The 15,627-nt window shown below is 44.2% G+C and overlaps 2 protein-coding genes across 2 annotated transcripts; one reads left to right on the top strand and one right to left on the bottom strand.

The window, feature by feature from the left end:
• Window positions 1–841: 841 nt before the first annotated feature.
• On the bottom strand, window positions 842–6,851 carry Acbd7 (acyl-CoA binding domain containing 7). Its single transcript, XM_051150871.1, has 4 exons — window positions 6,840–6,851; window positions 1,543–1,663; window positions 1,377–1,439; window positions 842–1,117 (listed from the first exon to the last, which is right to left on the bottom strand). Exons 1-4 carry the CDS (start codon window positions 6,849–6,851, stop codon window positions 1,044–1,046), a joined length of 270 nt encoding a protein of 89 aa, XP_051006828.1. The 3' UTR covers window positions 842–1,043.
• Window positions 6,852–11,519: 4,668 nt separating this feature from the next.
• Rpp38 (ribonuclease P/MRP subunit p38) lies at window positions 11,520–14,446 on the top strand. The gene is made up of 2 exons (XM_051151320.1): window positions 11,520–11,714; window positions 13,547–14,446. Exon 2 carries the CDS (start codon window positions 13,557–13,559, stop codon window positions 14,400–14,402), a length of 846 nt encoding a protein of 281 aa, XP_051007277.1. The 5' UTR covers window positions 11,520–11,714; window positions 13,547–13,556; the 3' UTR covers window positions 14,403–14,446.
• Window positions 14,447–15,627: the final 1,181 nt, after the last annotated feature.

Genomic DNA, 15,627 nt, shown 5'->3' with positions numbered 1-15,627 from the left:
TTAGTGCTCACTGTGACAGGAAGATCTCAGGGCTCCTGCAATTCCAGGTGTCTTGTGGTCCTGCTAACCTTCAGTGATTGGCTGGGACTTAGAGCCTTGCTGTGAGCAGCCAAAGGACACCCTGGTTAGGTAACTTGTCCGTATCACATAGTAAGTCAGGAAGTGGCTTAGAGCCAAGTCTATCTGTCACTCCATAGTGCCCACATTAGTGGGAACCCAAAGCTACACAGTGCAGCAAAGGAACTGTTTTTCTTTTCGTCCCACCTACCCTTTCCTTAGGTTTTAGGTTTGTTGGTTTGTTTGTTTTTTGTTTTGTTTTGAGATATGGTCTCATTATGTAGCCCAGGCTGTCCTTAGACTTGTGACCCTCCTGGCTTCACTTCCTGAAGCACCCAGGAATAGTCTGGCCACTATTAATTCTGAACAAACTTCTTTGATTGCTCCAGTAGCACTAACTCACTGTAGAAGAACAGATTAAGTAAAGAAAACAAATGCTGGGGCTGGGAAGATGGCTCAGTCACTACAGTGCCTGCCCTGTGAGCACCAAGTCCTGAGTTCAAGCCCCAGATCCCATATAAAATGCCTGGAATGGTGAGCCACATCTGTAATCTTGGTGCTGGAGTGGAAGATATAAGTGGACATCTGGGGCCAGTTATTCTAACTTGTTGAGCTCCAAGCCAATGATAGATAGATCCTCCTCACAGGAAGTAAATAGCACACTTGAGCAAAACAGCCTAAGTTGTCCACTGGCCTTCCCATGCACGCAGACACACGTGCAAGACACACATATGAATATCCATACACAGAGGCATAAATGCAAAAAAAAAAAAACCAATCCAGGCATTTATTAGAGTTTATATGCACACTACAAAACAACTTTTGAAAGGAATTTTTTAAGTCATCTTGCTCAAGCAAGTAAAATTGAGGAACTGTGTTGACATAGTACTAAGTAATATACTTCATGCTAATAGAAAAAGTACCCATGATTTGGTCACTAATGCCTATGACGGCTTCCAAAGGACATCTGTTTCCTCAGTCGAATTCTAAATTCCATATTTGTCAATCAGCTGTCTTGCTTTAGAAATATAAGCACTCATGGCATCTTCCTTTGACAACCCTAGAAAGACAAGAACATATTATCTCACTAAGTGGTGAGGTAGGCAGTGAAGATGGCTTGTTTTAACCTTATTTAAGAGTTAAAAACCAGCTGGGCACGGTGGCACACACCTGTAATCCCAGCACACAGGGAGGCGGAGGCAGGTGGATCTCTGTGAATTTGAGGTCAGCCTGGTCTACAAAGTGAGTCTAGGACAGTCAAGGCTACACAGAGAAACTCTGTCTTGAAAAAAACAAAAAGAGAAAAGAAAGTTAAAAACCTTTTTGGAGGTTCCACGCTTCCCACTTGGCCTTGCCCTTTAAGTCTAACATTGCTGGACATGCTGCCAAAAGAAGGAGAGAGTTTCAGCTTTACTTTTCACTGTGCACTTCTACAAATATTTTGCAAGCAAGTACATGTATTTATTTAAGACAATGAGCGGGTACCACCGATGTTGATGTCCCCAATAATGGACTGTTTGTAGAGCCCGTAGAGTTCTTTGAGTTCTTCATCTTCCGGTCTACTTTTCAACTTCCTCACGTCTTGTGTAGCCTGGTCAAAATCAGCCTAGGAAAAAGACAGCAAGGACACACAGAAAGCACACATGTGATGCATATACATACATGCAAACAAGATACACACATAAGATCTGAAAAAAAAATGTTTTTAAATTGTAGGTCTCATGTCAACTGATTTCCAGTAAAAAGAAGTTGCTTAGCTCATTTTGGGTTGATTAGCAAGCATGTCTTATCTTGAGGGAATTTTTTTTGTTGCTGTAATTTCTCTCCCCTGCTTCTCTCCTCTCCTCTCCCTCCCCCTTCCTTCCATCTATAGCAACCGCTGGAGAGAAATCACTTTACAAAGAGAAAAGTTGGCGAACAGCCATTGGACTGACAATGGGGGTGGGGCGATAGCTAGAGTAGAAGGCATCAGAAGGAGCCTGCCTCAGAAGCGGTGCCTGCAATGAATCTTGGGTACGGGCATGCAGGTCTCCAGTGCTCAGACATGGGCTGTAAAAGCTGCTTCTGACAATCTGGACAGAATTCACTAGGGTTGAACATAAAGGCTGGGTTGAATCACATCTGTTTGTTCCCTCAAGATACCCACAATACCAGGAAGGCATGGCTATTCTCCTTAATACCTACTGTTGAGGCCTTGTCTACTGTTCTGTGGCAGTAGCCTGGTCAGAGATCATTAGGTGTATCCTCAGTGGGTGGATCAGAAAGTTATCACAGCTAAACCGTCTTTACAAGTGCAGCTGTTGACAATGAATTTCAAAGCATCCTGGGCAAAAGGAATGCCGCCTTCTCTATAGCCCCGTGCTCTGGGAGCTGGGTCCCTGTTGCAGGCAGCTCTGTTTCGGCTAAGTGTTCTTCCTCTCACTTGTGAACAATACCCGCTCCTGTTCATGCGTGTGCTCTAAGGTCTCCTGTTCCCACCTGTAAATGTCGGGTTGTTTGTTTGTTTGAATTTCCTCAGATGATGGGATGAGAGGAAAGCCATACCCAAGCTTTACAAATACATGACTTGAACTGAGCCCAGAGCATTTCTAGCTAACTATCTCTAGGCCGAGGCCCGGAAGCTTCTAGCCTCTGTACAAGCTAATCTTCTGTAAGCCGGAACCTTCAAGGCTTCATCTTCCACCGTCCATCTGTTAACCTAGGCCTAGAATGTTTTCAGCCTCTGAGACTTACTGCTGAATAAGTTCGCCCTTTCTAGCTCTTTCTGAACTTTGGCTGGCTGGTTCCACTCAGCTGTTCTGGCTCAAACTTCTTCTTTAAGCTGACTGATTCAAATAGGCTTCTCTTGACTTCTGACTGAATTGTTCTGCTTGGAAAAACTGCCTCTGAACTGCATGAACTGAACTGCACAAATTGAACTGTACTTCCAAACCCCACTGCACTGTTCTCCACTCCACTCTCTGTGCTCTCTGTCCCCTTTCCCCTCCCCCTTCTCTGTGCTGCTCTTAAGTAGCCTCTCTCTGACCCATTCTGTCAAGTCTCTCTCTTATTCATCACTTTGCACTTCAATTAGACACCATTGTTTGGGATTCAATGTGTGTACTAAAGGCTTGTCTGTATACCAGAGGGATTAAAGTTGTGTTGTGGCTATATTCCACCCAGAGGGATTCAAAGTGTATACTATGGGCATGTCTGCATTCCAGCCAGACCACACAGATCTAGGTCTTTGGATGTGATCTCTTGCCAGAGCAGCCGTGTTGCTGCATGAAAATTCCTCTACGCCCACCTTTCCTGTGTGAGGGATGGATGACACAGGGAGCACAGGACACCATATCAAAGGACTACTTGGGGCCTCTGGAAACTTCCATTCAAATTTCACGCTTCTGAAGACAGCCTCTGAAGGTAGCTCACACTTTACCTCACCTCACTTTGTGTAGAAAGTGAACACAAGAGTCTGCCTACATATAAGCTTGACAAAGCCCTTTGAGCAATTTTTCCTTGTTGAGGAAGACAAATTCCTCCATCAAGGTACTCCATCTAGGCTGTCCTGGAACTCACTCGGTAGACCAGACTGACCTCAAAGTCAGAGATCCGCCTGCCTCTGTCTGTCTCCTGAGTGCTGGGATTAAAGGCGTGCTCCATTCCCCACCTTTTGAGGTGTTTTGGGATCACCTCCTGCAAGCATTCTACTACTGAGCTGCATCTCCAGGCCAGAAGAGATAGATCCCCCGTCTCCTCCCCACCCCACCCACCCCTCCATCCCCCTAAGTCCCTACCACCCCCCACCCTCGCTTTAGCTTCACCATCTAGGAAGGAAACTTGTCCGAGGAAGATGACTGTCTGGCCAGGTGTGAAAGTGAACACCTGCAGTGCTAACATTGGAAATGCTCAGGCAGGAGGATCAGCCAAAGTTCAAGGCTAGCCTGAGCTACATAGCCAGACTCTTTCCCAAAAAAATTAACCCAAACAAAACAAAGACCTGTATCATAACTTATAAATAAAATTGGGAGACTATAAGTAATTTAGGAATTCCAGAACAATCTGCCAATATTTACTCCAGTATTGAAAAAAGAAAAGACAGGAAAATGGTGAACGTGTCCTTGCTGTTGTTCCCACTAGTGAGCTACAAACAGCACTCAGGAGGTCCATAATGTCCATCCTAATGCCATTTCTGTTCTGAAGAGAGAAGACATTTGAATATGATAGCCATATACTAGCTTCTGGCTTTCCAATGTTTTTTTTTTTTTTTTTTTTTTTTTTTTACTTTTACTACAATTTAAAATTTTAATTTTTGGAATCGTTTTAGACCCAGGTACAAGTTATAAAAACACTGCATCATCCGTATCTACCAGGTTCCCTTGGCTATGGCTTTTGCAACAAGTCCTTACCTCTGTTCTCTCCGTATGCTATCTAGGCTTAAATGATCCTCCCTACTTCAGTTTTTCTAGGGGTGGCAAGTGAACCCAGAGACTTCCAAATGCAAAGTACCCTACCAGCTGATTCACACACCCAGGATGCCCCTTAGTCCCAAGTGGGCTTCTAGCCCACCTTTATTCTTCTCTTTTGCTCTGTGTCTTTCTGACACAGGGTCTCATGCAGCACAAGGCTGCTTTGAATCCACAACGTAGCTGAAGGTGGCTGTGGACTCCTGATCCTCCCATCTCCAAGTCCCCAGTGCTAGGAATTACAGGTGTGTCCTGCCACACCCCGCCAGAAAATGTTGTATTTTTTGTTATGTTACTACATTGGCAAGAATTTCAAATTGGGGATGGAGAGATGGCTCAGAGGTTAAGAGCACTGGCTGTTCTTCCAGAGGTCCTGAGTTCAATTTCCAGCAACTACATGGTGGTTCATAACCACCTATAATGAGATCTGGTGTCCTCTTTTGCTGTGCAGGTGTACAAGCAGGCAAAACATTGTATACATAATAATCAATAAACCTTTGAGAAATTTCAAATTGAAACAATAAGTATATGTTTTAAGACATTGTTATTTAGGGAGGTATGGTGGCACATGCCTGTAATCCCAGTACTCTGGAGGCAGAAGCAGGCAGATCTCTATGAGTTCAAGGCCAGCCTGGTCTACAAAGTGAGTCCAGGACAGCCAAGGATACACAGAGAAACCCTGTCTGGAAAAACCAAACCAAAACAAAACCAAAAAAAAAAAAAAAAAAAAAAAAAAAAAGAAAGAAAGAAAGAAAGAAAAAAGAAAAGAAAATAAACTTTATTTGTAACACTTACTTTATTCTTTAAGCTAAACAGTTGCAGGTCTACAGTTCAAGCATTCTTTGAGCTACTGATGCTGATATCAAGCCAATTTGTGTTTTTCACTAGAATCTTATTTTATCAAAGTGAAAGAAAGCTTTTGTTAAAGCAATTAATAGACTTAATTATTTAACATTGACAATAGACACCCATGCCCTGTGTCTGTTTGAATGACTTGAACTTTTTCATTGCATCCCTATAGTCATGGCCGCTATTCACACGCCTTAGCTTATTGCCCATATGATGTTCTTTAACCCTTAAATCCTCAATGGAAATAGTTTTAAGGCAATTAAACATACCCTTCCCTGATGCTGCTTCCAATGCTGTCTGTGCGGGTACCTCCTCTAACAGCCCCTCCTTCTCCGCTTTTATTTACTCTACTTTTACTCCTCGTGTGTCAGGCTGTACATACGTGCATGGGCGCACACGTACCACGGTATGCATGTGGAGGTCAGGGAACAATTGCAAGCGCCAGGCCTCTCCTTCTATGGGGATCTGGAAGGTTGAACTCAGATCATCGGGTTTGCCAGCAGGCACCAGGCCTCTCCCCTTTCCCTTTAGACTAAGAGCGAGATGCAAGCCTCCATGTCTCTGGGGTATGTCACTCACTCATGATAACATCTTGCTTGAACAAATAAAGGTCACCGTACCCGTACTATGTAAAATGTTATGCATTTTATGAGTATCTTAAGCCAGGGTTGGTGCTTCATGCCTTTAGTCCCAGCACTCTTGAGACAGAGGCAGCTGGATCTCTGTGAGTTTGAGGCCAGCCTAGTCTACAAAGAGAGTTCCAGGACAGCTAAGGACTACACAGAGAGATCCTGTCTGGAAAACAACCAGAGAGAGAGAGGAGAGAGGAGGAGCAGGAGGGGGAGAGAGAGAGAAATGATTTAATGAGAAAATGCTAATAAAACTGTTACATACAGAAACATGTCAGAGGTGTACCATGCTCACATACGTTTCATTATACACACACAGAAAAAGGACATATAAAGGAAGCAACCTATCACGTGGTTACCTACTGGGGAAAGGGTTCCCTGGGTTTTACCTACTCATAATTATTATTCTTTTTCCACTCCTATCAATAAAATGGTAACGTCAGCCCTTCATAGACTAGTCCTGTTATTCAACAAAGACACTTAACCTGTGAGAACCTCCAGAGGTCCCAAAAGCAAGGGGACACTGAGACCTCAAAGGATGCCATCTGCTTCCCTGAGTTGTTAAGAGAGAGATGAAGAAGGGACCCCGAGGAACTTGTCAATTTTTCAGATCTGGGTAATTAAAACCATCCCTGAGGCCCAAAAGGGGTTGCTATGGGGATCCTGGGTCCTTGTCAACAGAGGGACCTGCAGTCTACTGTGCAATAAAGAGGCGCTTAGGCAGGTGTGGGAGTGGCTGCTGGGTTTCAGCAGAGCGCTCCTTGAATAACCTGCCTCTGCCCTGCTCTGGGATCCCCACGCCTCCTTTCCTTCTCGGAGCACCGCTCCAGCACGGCCGGCCTTCCCAGATTTGACTTACCTGCAGGGACATAGTGATGAGATGAGGTACAGAATGCGATGGCTCTCCTGCCTCAAGGGTCCCAGTTCCCAGGGCTTGGCTGCTTTCTTAAAGAGCAGCGCTCCTCCTCCGGTCTCCCCTATAGGTCGCGCTCAGGGAATGGACGATTCTAATTGGTCACGGGAACGGGAGGGCGTAGCTGGGCGGTGGCCAGAACCTGCTCTGTGTCTAGGAGACCCCTTCTCTGTCACTACCCTGAAGAAGTTTGCAAGATTACCTCTCTGCCTCAGGCTTTCCCCCTCCCCGCCGCCCCTCCCCCAAGAGGTTGTTTGCAGAAGTCTAAGAGAAGTTTTCCCCGGGCTTGGACCTCACCTGGGAGTCCTTGATCTTTCCTCTATGATTGGTGTGATCACGGGGACTTTTCAAGTGCCACCACCCCAGCTCTACATACCGGGCTAGTCAGGAGTGAAAAGGGACCAGGGGCTTGCAGACTCTTTGGTTGGTTGGTTGGTTTGGTTTTTCAATAAGGGTCTCTCTATGTTAGCCTTGGCTGTCCTGGACTCACTTTGTAGACCAGGCTGGCCTTGAACTCACAGCGATCCACCTGCCTCTGCCTCCCGAGTGCTGAGGTTAAAAGCGTGCGTCACCACTCACGGCTTGTAAACTCTTAAGAAAGCAAAAACATACATTCTAAGCTCAAGTTGCACTCATCTCCGCCGGCATTTAATTTAACTTGGCAAAGGCTGAAGCCTGTTTGGTGGGACCCAGATCTCCCGGGGCACAAATCCACCATCCTCTGAAGTCTCCAAGATTTCAGGAAGAAGCTGTGAACCACATTTTGCTACACTTGCAGAGAACTGGACGAAGATTCCACTTCAGGAGAAGATTTGCTTCTAACTAACTAAAATGGATCTGTGGAGAGGGGACCGAAGAAACCCCTTATTTAGAGAAACCGAGTTTGAAACGAGTTTGCAAGCCTCCAAACTATAACTCGGTTTTGAGTAAACTGTGTTTTAGAAAATATTTGCTACTTTTTCGTGTGTATCTTGCTTTTCTTCCCTTTTGATGATGACGACGATGATGATGATGATGATTTTGGTGGTGATATCAATCAATTTCTAACTACATGACAAAACCCAGGAACATGGGAAGTGCATGGTGGGATACAAGGGCAAAGGTTAGCTTCGGACACTGAGAACACTGAGTGTTTTCTGCTAGCCTAATAGTGGCTGCTGAGTGTCCATCTGCGTCCTGAGCTGAGATCCTTTTGACACTATGGTTGTTAAAAGAAACTAGTACAGGGAAGTCACTCTGTGCTCTCCTTTATTCTGGAATGTTTACTTTTAGGGCAGTCTTGTGTCCTCAAAGTTGTTCTTGAATTCACTCTATCTCAGGCTAGCTTCCATTTTGTGATCCTCCTGCCTCAGTCTCCCAAGTGCTGGGATAATAGGCATCCATAGAACGTTCAAGATCTCTTTTCTGAGTTGTTGTCTTCCATTCTGATGTGGCTGTTGCCCCTCCCTTTTCCTCCGTCCCATTCGTCCCATTCTACCTGTGGCTGTACGGGGCTCCTGTGTTAAGGTCGTAGCTCTGTATACTAGACGTTCATCAGAGTAGGTTCCTTAACCCAGAGAGAACACACATGACACCTGTTATCTTAGCCTTGGGGAGGAAGGATATTGTCCCCGGGGAATTTGAGGTACAGGGAACCGACATCTTGTTGACTTTGCTTGTTCTGGGTCTGATTTACCAGGTGCAGTTTTTCCCTTTTTACCAGCCTCTCTGTGGAAGGGTGGCGCTGCCACCCACTGTTGCCTGGGAACAGCCTGAGTGCTCCAGACCTCTCCCCTTCACAGGGCCACCACGGGCACAGATGGTCACCGAGGTGTCCTACAGACCTTCCAACAGCACAGGCTCGACGCCTGTTTGTTCATTTAGCAGCTCATCATTAAAGTCCATTCTCAGTTAACTGGTTTTTAAATGTTGATCTGATTGTAGACACACAGGAAAAGCCATAATGAAACCAGTATTTTTGGACAATTACTACACACTAATAAAAAAAACTAAAAATAAAATAATTGTTATTAACAGCATCTTTGTAGAATCCACAAAGCCACAGTAGCACATAGATACAGAGCAAAAGTCAGGAGTCCCTACAAGAAAGGGAGAGTCTGATGTTCAACTCTTGCATGTTTTTTTTTTTTTTTTGACAAATCTTATTGTCAGCTCTAATGCTACAACTTCTTGCCCAGAATCTTAAACTAATGTTATATTGCTGTAACATTTTAGTCCAACAGTTCAAGAATTAATACAAAAAGCTTTTATATACTTTCTAAGTTATTAAAATATTTTAAGTGATATTCATAAATTTAACGGTATTTACCTAAACTGTATATTTATAAATGTAACTGTTATTTACAATGTAGAATAGCAGCTCTCACTGCAAAGTAAAATTGATATAGAATTTAAGGAAGCTGTGGGAGGCATATGCTTGAGACATACTGGAAAATGTTTTGTAGAAAAATAATCTAAACATAAGCTGGATGGTATTACTGGTTTTTTTAGCACACATCTATGTGAAATATGTTAGTAGATGACGCTGAATGAAAATATGTGGAGGTAATTGCATCTTCACAAAGGATTATAAAAAGACCCTTAAAATAACCTTTTTTTTGTCATAAAGTTTGTGTTACACAAATGGAAAGAAATTACCTTTGAGATATATTCTTTTTGTTTGTTGTTTTTGTTTTTGTTTTGTTTTCAAGACAGGGTTTCTTTGTGTAGCCTTGGCCATCCTGGATTCACTTTGTAGATCAGGCTGGCCTTGAACTCACAGTGACCTACTTGCCTCTGCCTCCCAAGTGCTGGGATTAAAGGTGTGCGCCACGATGCCCGGCTGAGATATATTCTTTTTGGTAAAAATCTTGTGGAAACATTGCTAAGCCTTCAAATAGAAAACAAGGACTAAAATAGTAGAAGATAGATTTGATTTTCTGTTAACGTAATTCTGTCACAGCTGTCGCTAGCCAGCGTGGTTCCGTCTGTCAGACACCATGTGGCAGCCACTGTAGTAAGCATCTTACACACAACTCTCTTCTAATCCTCAGAATAGCTGCTATTTTTAATCACTTCATAGAAGGCTAATGAACTTGGGGTGTAGGTACACTCTGTAGTAAGGTTAGGGTTTCGCCTTCACAGCCTGGCTACAGAGCCTTGTAATGTAAGAGCTGAAAAAATCTGTGCAAGGTTAGCTCTTGGTAAACTTTTAAGTCTGGAACTTTCGTGGGACAACATGCATAGCCATTTTCTCTTCTCCTCGTTCCTTCTTTTTCTCTCCCCCTCTTGCCTCAGCTTTTTTTCTGGTTTCTTTTTTAAATTAAATTAAATTAATTAATTAATTAACTAATTTGTGCAGGTTCTGACCTTGTAGCTCTGGTTTGTGTCCTGGAACTAAGCAATCCAGGCAGATCTTGAACTCTAGATCCTCCCGCCGCAGTCTCCCACGAGCGAGATTGTTATGTGAACCTTTAGTATTTCAAGTCTACCATCGCGACTTGTCTTTAGTGCTACATGACTGCAGTTATGGTAAACATCGTTTTATGAAACGGAAGCCTGTTGGTACACTCAAACCTAGTCCTGGCTTCCTTCGTGTTAATCTACTTGTGATGAAAGCCACAGCACATTCTCCCTGTGAAAACTACAACGATCTTCAACCTAAAAGCAATGAAATGTCTTAATTTATGTCTAATAGGAGATGGAAAATAAAAACATAGAAGCTAGACTCTAAATTCCAGAGTCTAAAATGAGCAACGAAGGCACTGAGAAAAGGAGGAAGATAGAGTGAAGGCCCCGAATCTTTCCAAATTCATTAGAAAAGGACAGAAAGAACAAAACAACAAAACAAAAACAAACAAAAAACAACTGTCAAGTGTAGCCAATATTTTTGTTTGTTTTGTTTTGTTTTTTGAGACAGGGTTTCCCTGTGTAGCCTTGTTTTGTTTTTTGAGGCAAGGTTTCTCTGTGTAGCCTTGGCTGTCCAAGACTCTCTTTGTGGACAAGGCTGGCCTCGAACTGACAGCGATCAGCCTGCCTCTGCCTCCCGAGTGCTGGGATTAAAGGTGTGCACCATCACGCCAAGCTAAATTTTTTAATCTTTAGCACATTATTCCACTGTTTTACCAGCTGTCCGTAACTCCCCAGTGATCTTGTTCATAACCATTTTTGTCTCCTTTGGTGCAGCAGGCACAACAGATATCGTCAGAATATTCTGGAGCCCTTATTTCCCTTTCAGTGGGCTCATGACTCTCCACATAAATTGTAATTACATGCAACTCTACAAACCCTATTTATTTTATTGTCGTGGCTCGGGGACGCAGGCAGAGAATGGGTGGCTATAAGGGCTGGAGTTTTGCATCCTTAGAACGACAGAGTTCCAAGGCAGAAGCAACTAACTGGGCTAAAAACAGAGCCAGCCAAAAGGAGAGACAATCCGCCCCCCGCCTCCCGCCCCGCCCCGCCCCGCCCCGCCCCGCCCCGCCCCGCCCCCTGCACCAGGATGCAGGGACTTAACCAGCCGGAAGCGAAAGAGACCGGTTACTATAGCAACCACAGACTCTCGCGAGACAGATAATAGGCCTGCACAGTGCTGTTCCAGAGCTCTGTCCCGTGCCAAGGGATTTTACGGAGGGACCTCCCTCGGTCGTCAAGCTAGGGCTGACGTCCCTTACGGTAGTGACGTAATGCAGGCGGAAGGACGGCAGGCGTGGTTCGCGTTATACGCCCGTGCGGCGCAGGCGCACGCACGTGAGTCCGGTGCTTTGGGAAGTGTTGACGGCCGACGGAGTCGCGGCGGTGAATCCATCGGTCACGTGGTCTCCGCAGGGCTCTTCTGCACAGGTGGGCGCGTGCCCGTGGTCCGAGTCCTAGCCCGTGGGCATCCGGATCACCGCGGGGTGGGAAGGGGGCTGCCGGCGCCGGGTCTCCGTGAGGTCCTTTCCGGCTGTTCTCACGGTCGACCCCTGCCTCTGGGGGGTTTCCTTCCTCCGTGTAGTGCGCCGCGGGTACCATTGCATTCCCCGAGACTACGGGAGCTTCTCTGCAGCTGAGGACCTTTCCAGGGTCCATTCCCAGAATCAGGGTCTTTCTCTGACGCCTGTCTGTCTAATCTCGCTGCACACTACTGAAAGGCTCCCTAGAGTCACCATCTTGTCCTAAGCCAGTAACTCCATCTTTGGCATCCTTGCCCCAGCGACACTGAACTTGCTTTAATACTCTTCTGGGATACCTCGCTGCCGGGCCACTATTTCCTTTGGAAGGGATTCTTTAGATAGCGGCTGTTAATGGTCATTTTGTCCTGTGAGCCTACTTTTCTAAGGTCGCTGCTGTCTGCTTCCTAAGGTGCCCCACTATTCTGGCTTTAAAGTGGCTTTATTACTGGAAGAGGCTTTTTGCTTAGCCCAACGCCTAATGTCCTTGGGCATCAAGGATAAATCGTAAGAATTTTGAAGAAACCATGTGGCCTGTAGGTAGTATACCGAGCATGAGAAGCCAGAGGCCTCATTAAATAGCGAAGCCAATAATGTGCGTGGTGGGTCAGAGAGATTTTGAGATGGGTGAGAAATGGGAGTGTAAAAAGGTAAACCTTTTGAGTTTGCAACTGATACTGTAGGCAGTAGCGGCTTTGCATACATAGTTGAACCTTGAATCTGCTTCCTAATCCACACACTGGCGAACTGTAGAGGCGAGTTAGGGAATTAGGTATGTGGAGAAAGTGTCCTGAATTAGAGGAACCTTAGAGAGTCTTTAGACCTGGGAAGGAGAAAACAACTGAGAGAAGGAAATAAACAGCTGCCTTTGGGAAGGGTAAACAGGATCTAAATGAATGAATGCCAAACGACATCCTGACCTGTAAGGTTAACACCATAGTCACTAGGAATAGGCCAATGGCTTTTAATGTTTTTGGAAGGAGCCCAGCCCTTTTATCTCTCCCTAAGGATTGATCTCTCAATTTCATCACAAAATTTTTAGTCCTCGTGAAATCGTGTGAAGGGAAATGCGTATGTTTCAAATGTTTTAGGAAGGAACTTGGGGATCATGAGAGGGCGACTTTACAAAGGGATTACATAACAAAAGCTTTACCCATGGACATAGATTAATATTTTGATTCTTAAAGTCTGACCTGGTTCACTATAAATTTCAGAGACTACAGAAGGTAAGCTCTGTGTGGGCAGAGACAGAATCTTCAGAGCCCACTAGCAGCTGTATGGAACACCATCAGTCCATTGGAGCAACTCAGTGACTATGTGCTTATAAATGAAGGAAGAGGGGCTGGCAAGATGGTTCAGATAGGAAAGGCATTTTTCACCATGCCTGTGACCTGAGTTCAACCCCCTGACATTCACATGGTGGAAGGAGTGAACCTACTTTGATAAAGCGGTCCTCTGAGCTCCACATGTGCTCTGTGATGTGACCCCAAGCCTAATACTTTTTTTAACATTAAAAAATAAATGAGTGGAAGTACTGGAAGATGCTAACAAATCTGTAAGATTAACACCAGTCATTCAACAGTCATTGCCTGTATATCTTGAAAAAATAGAGGAAATTAAAATTGCTTCATTTTGTCAGAAAAGTTATGGTTAGTTGGACCTATACAGACTTATTTATTCTGAAATATTCTGAAAACATGCATTACTAACATGAGAATTTCATCGTTTTGCTTCTTTCCAAAGGATTTTCAAGATGGCTGTAGCCCCTCAGGCACCAAAGAGGGGATCTATCCGGAAGACTAGACCTCTGGTTGTAAAGACCTCACTCAACAACCCATATGTTATTTCCTGGAGCACCTTGGAGAGAGAGGACATATGCTTTATATTACAGACAGTTGAGGACAAGTTTAAGTCAATTGGACTTCAGAAAATTGAAGATAAGAAAAGGAAAAGAACACCTCTTGTAAAAAAGCAAAGATGCAGCTCAGATGTTGAAATTAGTGAGGCTCCAAAAGAGACGGAGCCCGAAGGGGATCTGAAGGTGTCAGGGTGGACACCTGCACACGTCAGAAAACAGCTGGCCATTGGCGTTAATGAAGTCACCAGAGCCCTGGAGAGGAACGAACTGCTCCTGGTTCTAGTGTGTAAGTCGGCTAAGCCTGCCATGATCACCTCACACATGATCCAGCTGAGTTTAAGCAGAACTGTTCCTGCCTGTCAGGTTCCTCAGCTCAGCCAGAGACTTGCTCCTGCCATTGGCTTAAAATGTGTGCTGGCCTTGGGCTTCAGAAAGGACACCGTGGACTTTGCTGATGAAGTAAAAGCCATCATTCCTAGGGTGCCCGGCTTAAATGTGCCATGGCTTCAACACAGAACCCAAGATCCCAAAGACAGTTTAGAGACTGAATCTTTGGAAAGCCACGACAGAGAGATTTTGGACACTTCCTTTGATGACCTTACAAAACTTAGTAAGAGGAAGGCTGCTGAGGGTAGGCAGGCTTCAGCTGCAGCATTACAACCCCTTAAAATAAAGAAACTCATCCCCAACCCTAGTAAGATAAGGAAACCGCCCAAAAGTAAAAAATGCATTTCAAAGTAGTTTTTATATGAACTTGTCAGTTCAAGGAAGGGTATGGTCTAAATAAAGTTTGAAACAATTAAGTATGTTTACATGTATTCTTAGGATGCTGTGTGGAGGTGTTTTCTAACTGGGTGGGGCAGACACGCACAAAGTTAAAACCGTGAAGTACAGAAAACACTCAAGACAATGATTAACAAAACCAAAGTTTATTGAGACTAATGTCCATGCGTATATACATTCACTGCTTTAAAGGCTGGTACAACGCTTGCAAGAACATCAGCTTCCTACAGCACTTAACATTTCTCTACCAAACTTGGAAAACGGGCCACAGACATGGTCTAGTAAGGTAGGTGAAACAACTGGAAAAGGTCCTCAGCTGCAAGGGAGAGACACTAAATGCTAAGCAGTGCATTGACTGCAGAAGCAGTGTGTTATTTTTATTTTGTGGTAATTTGGCTTTCTTTGTAGGTTAAGCATTGGCACAGGCTTGGGAGAAAGGCCTAATAAGGTTTGTTTCAGTAAGAATTCCCTCCCTGTACATCATTATTTCTTTGCAGTATTTAACATTATCAAAAGTACATTTGGGGGTATAGCTCTGTGGCAGAGTATGTGCTTATTAGCACATATAACCCCTGGCTTGATCCCCAGCACCAAAACAAAACACAAATTAACCACAGTAGTAACTAGGTGAAATGTGGCAAGAGGAGAGATACAGGCTAGGAAATGGAATTATCAGTGCTTCATGAATCCACTGTGTGTTTAGAAAATCATTCTGTAATTTAGAAGGTAAATGGGATATTTTCACCCTATGTTTTGGTTGAACTCACGGGCTGTGCCACCTTTGTCCCGTTTGGTGACAAAGTTCCTTTTTTTTTTTTGAAGGAAAGAACCCTTACAGCACAATTTGGATACAGAGTACAGGGCAGTGCGACTTAACAACTCTGGAAACCATTGCTTTTACATTTGGTTTTAACAGCTATTTTATATCCAAGTAGCTGGACTGGTAACTGATTCTCTAAAATACAGACTGGTCATGGGCTTGAATTATCAAGACACTAATGTTAACTGTTAGTGTATGTAACGTGATAGTTCTGTAACTGTAATGTGCAAAAGACAACTCTAAAGGAATGGTTTAATAGTTTCCTCATGAGGTAAAAAAGCCCACAAAAAAAAATTCCTGACAAGCAATTTTTATCTGAAAACTCAATTTGTACAAGACATAAAACTTTGAATGCATCAATTC

Source organism: Acomys russatus, chromosome 9, assembly GCF_903995435.1.
Source record: "Acomys russatus chromosome 9, mAcoRus1.1, whole genome shotgun sequence".
Taxonomy (NCBI): Eukaryota; Metazoa; Chordata; class Mammalia; order Rodentia; family Muridae; genus Acomys; species Acomys russatus.
The sequence above is the reverse complement of the archived record's forward strand: the minus strand, read 5'-3'. Positions and strand labels throughout refer to the sequence as shown.

Bases quoted from the DNA above. Each gene is read 5' to 3' on its own strand.
- Acbd7 (XM_051150871.1), bottom strand. The intron at 1,440-1,542 runs GTACCCGCTCAT...TTCTTTTGGCAG, and splicing joins TGGGGACATCAACATCGGTG to CATGTCCAGCAATGTTAGAC. The intron at 1,118-1,376 runs GTTTTTAACTTT...TTGTCTTTCTAG, and splicing joins AGCGTGGAACCTCCAAAAAG to GGTTGTCAAAGGAAGATGCC.
- Rpp38 (XM_051151320.1), top strand. From the start codon at position 13,557: ATGGCTGTAGCCCCTCAGGCACCAAAGAGGGGATCTATCCGGAAGACT.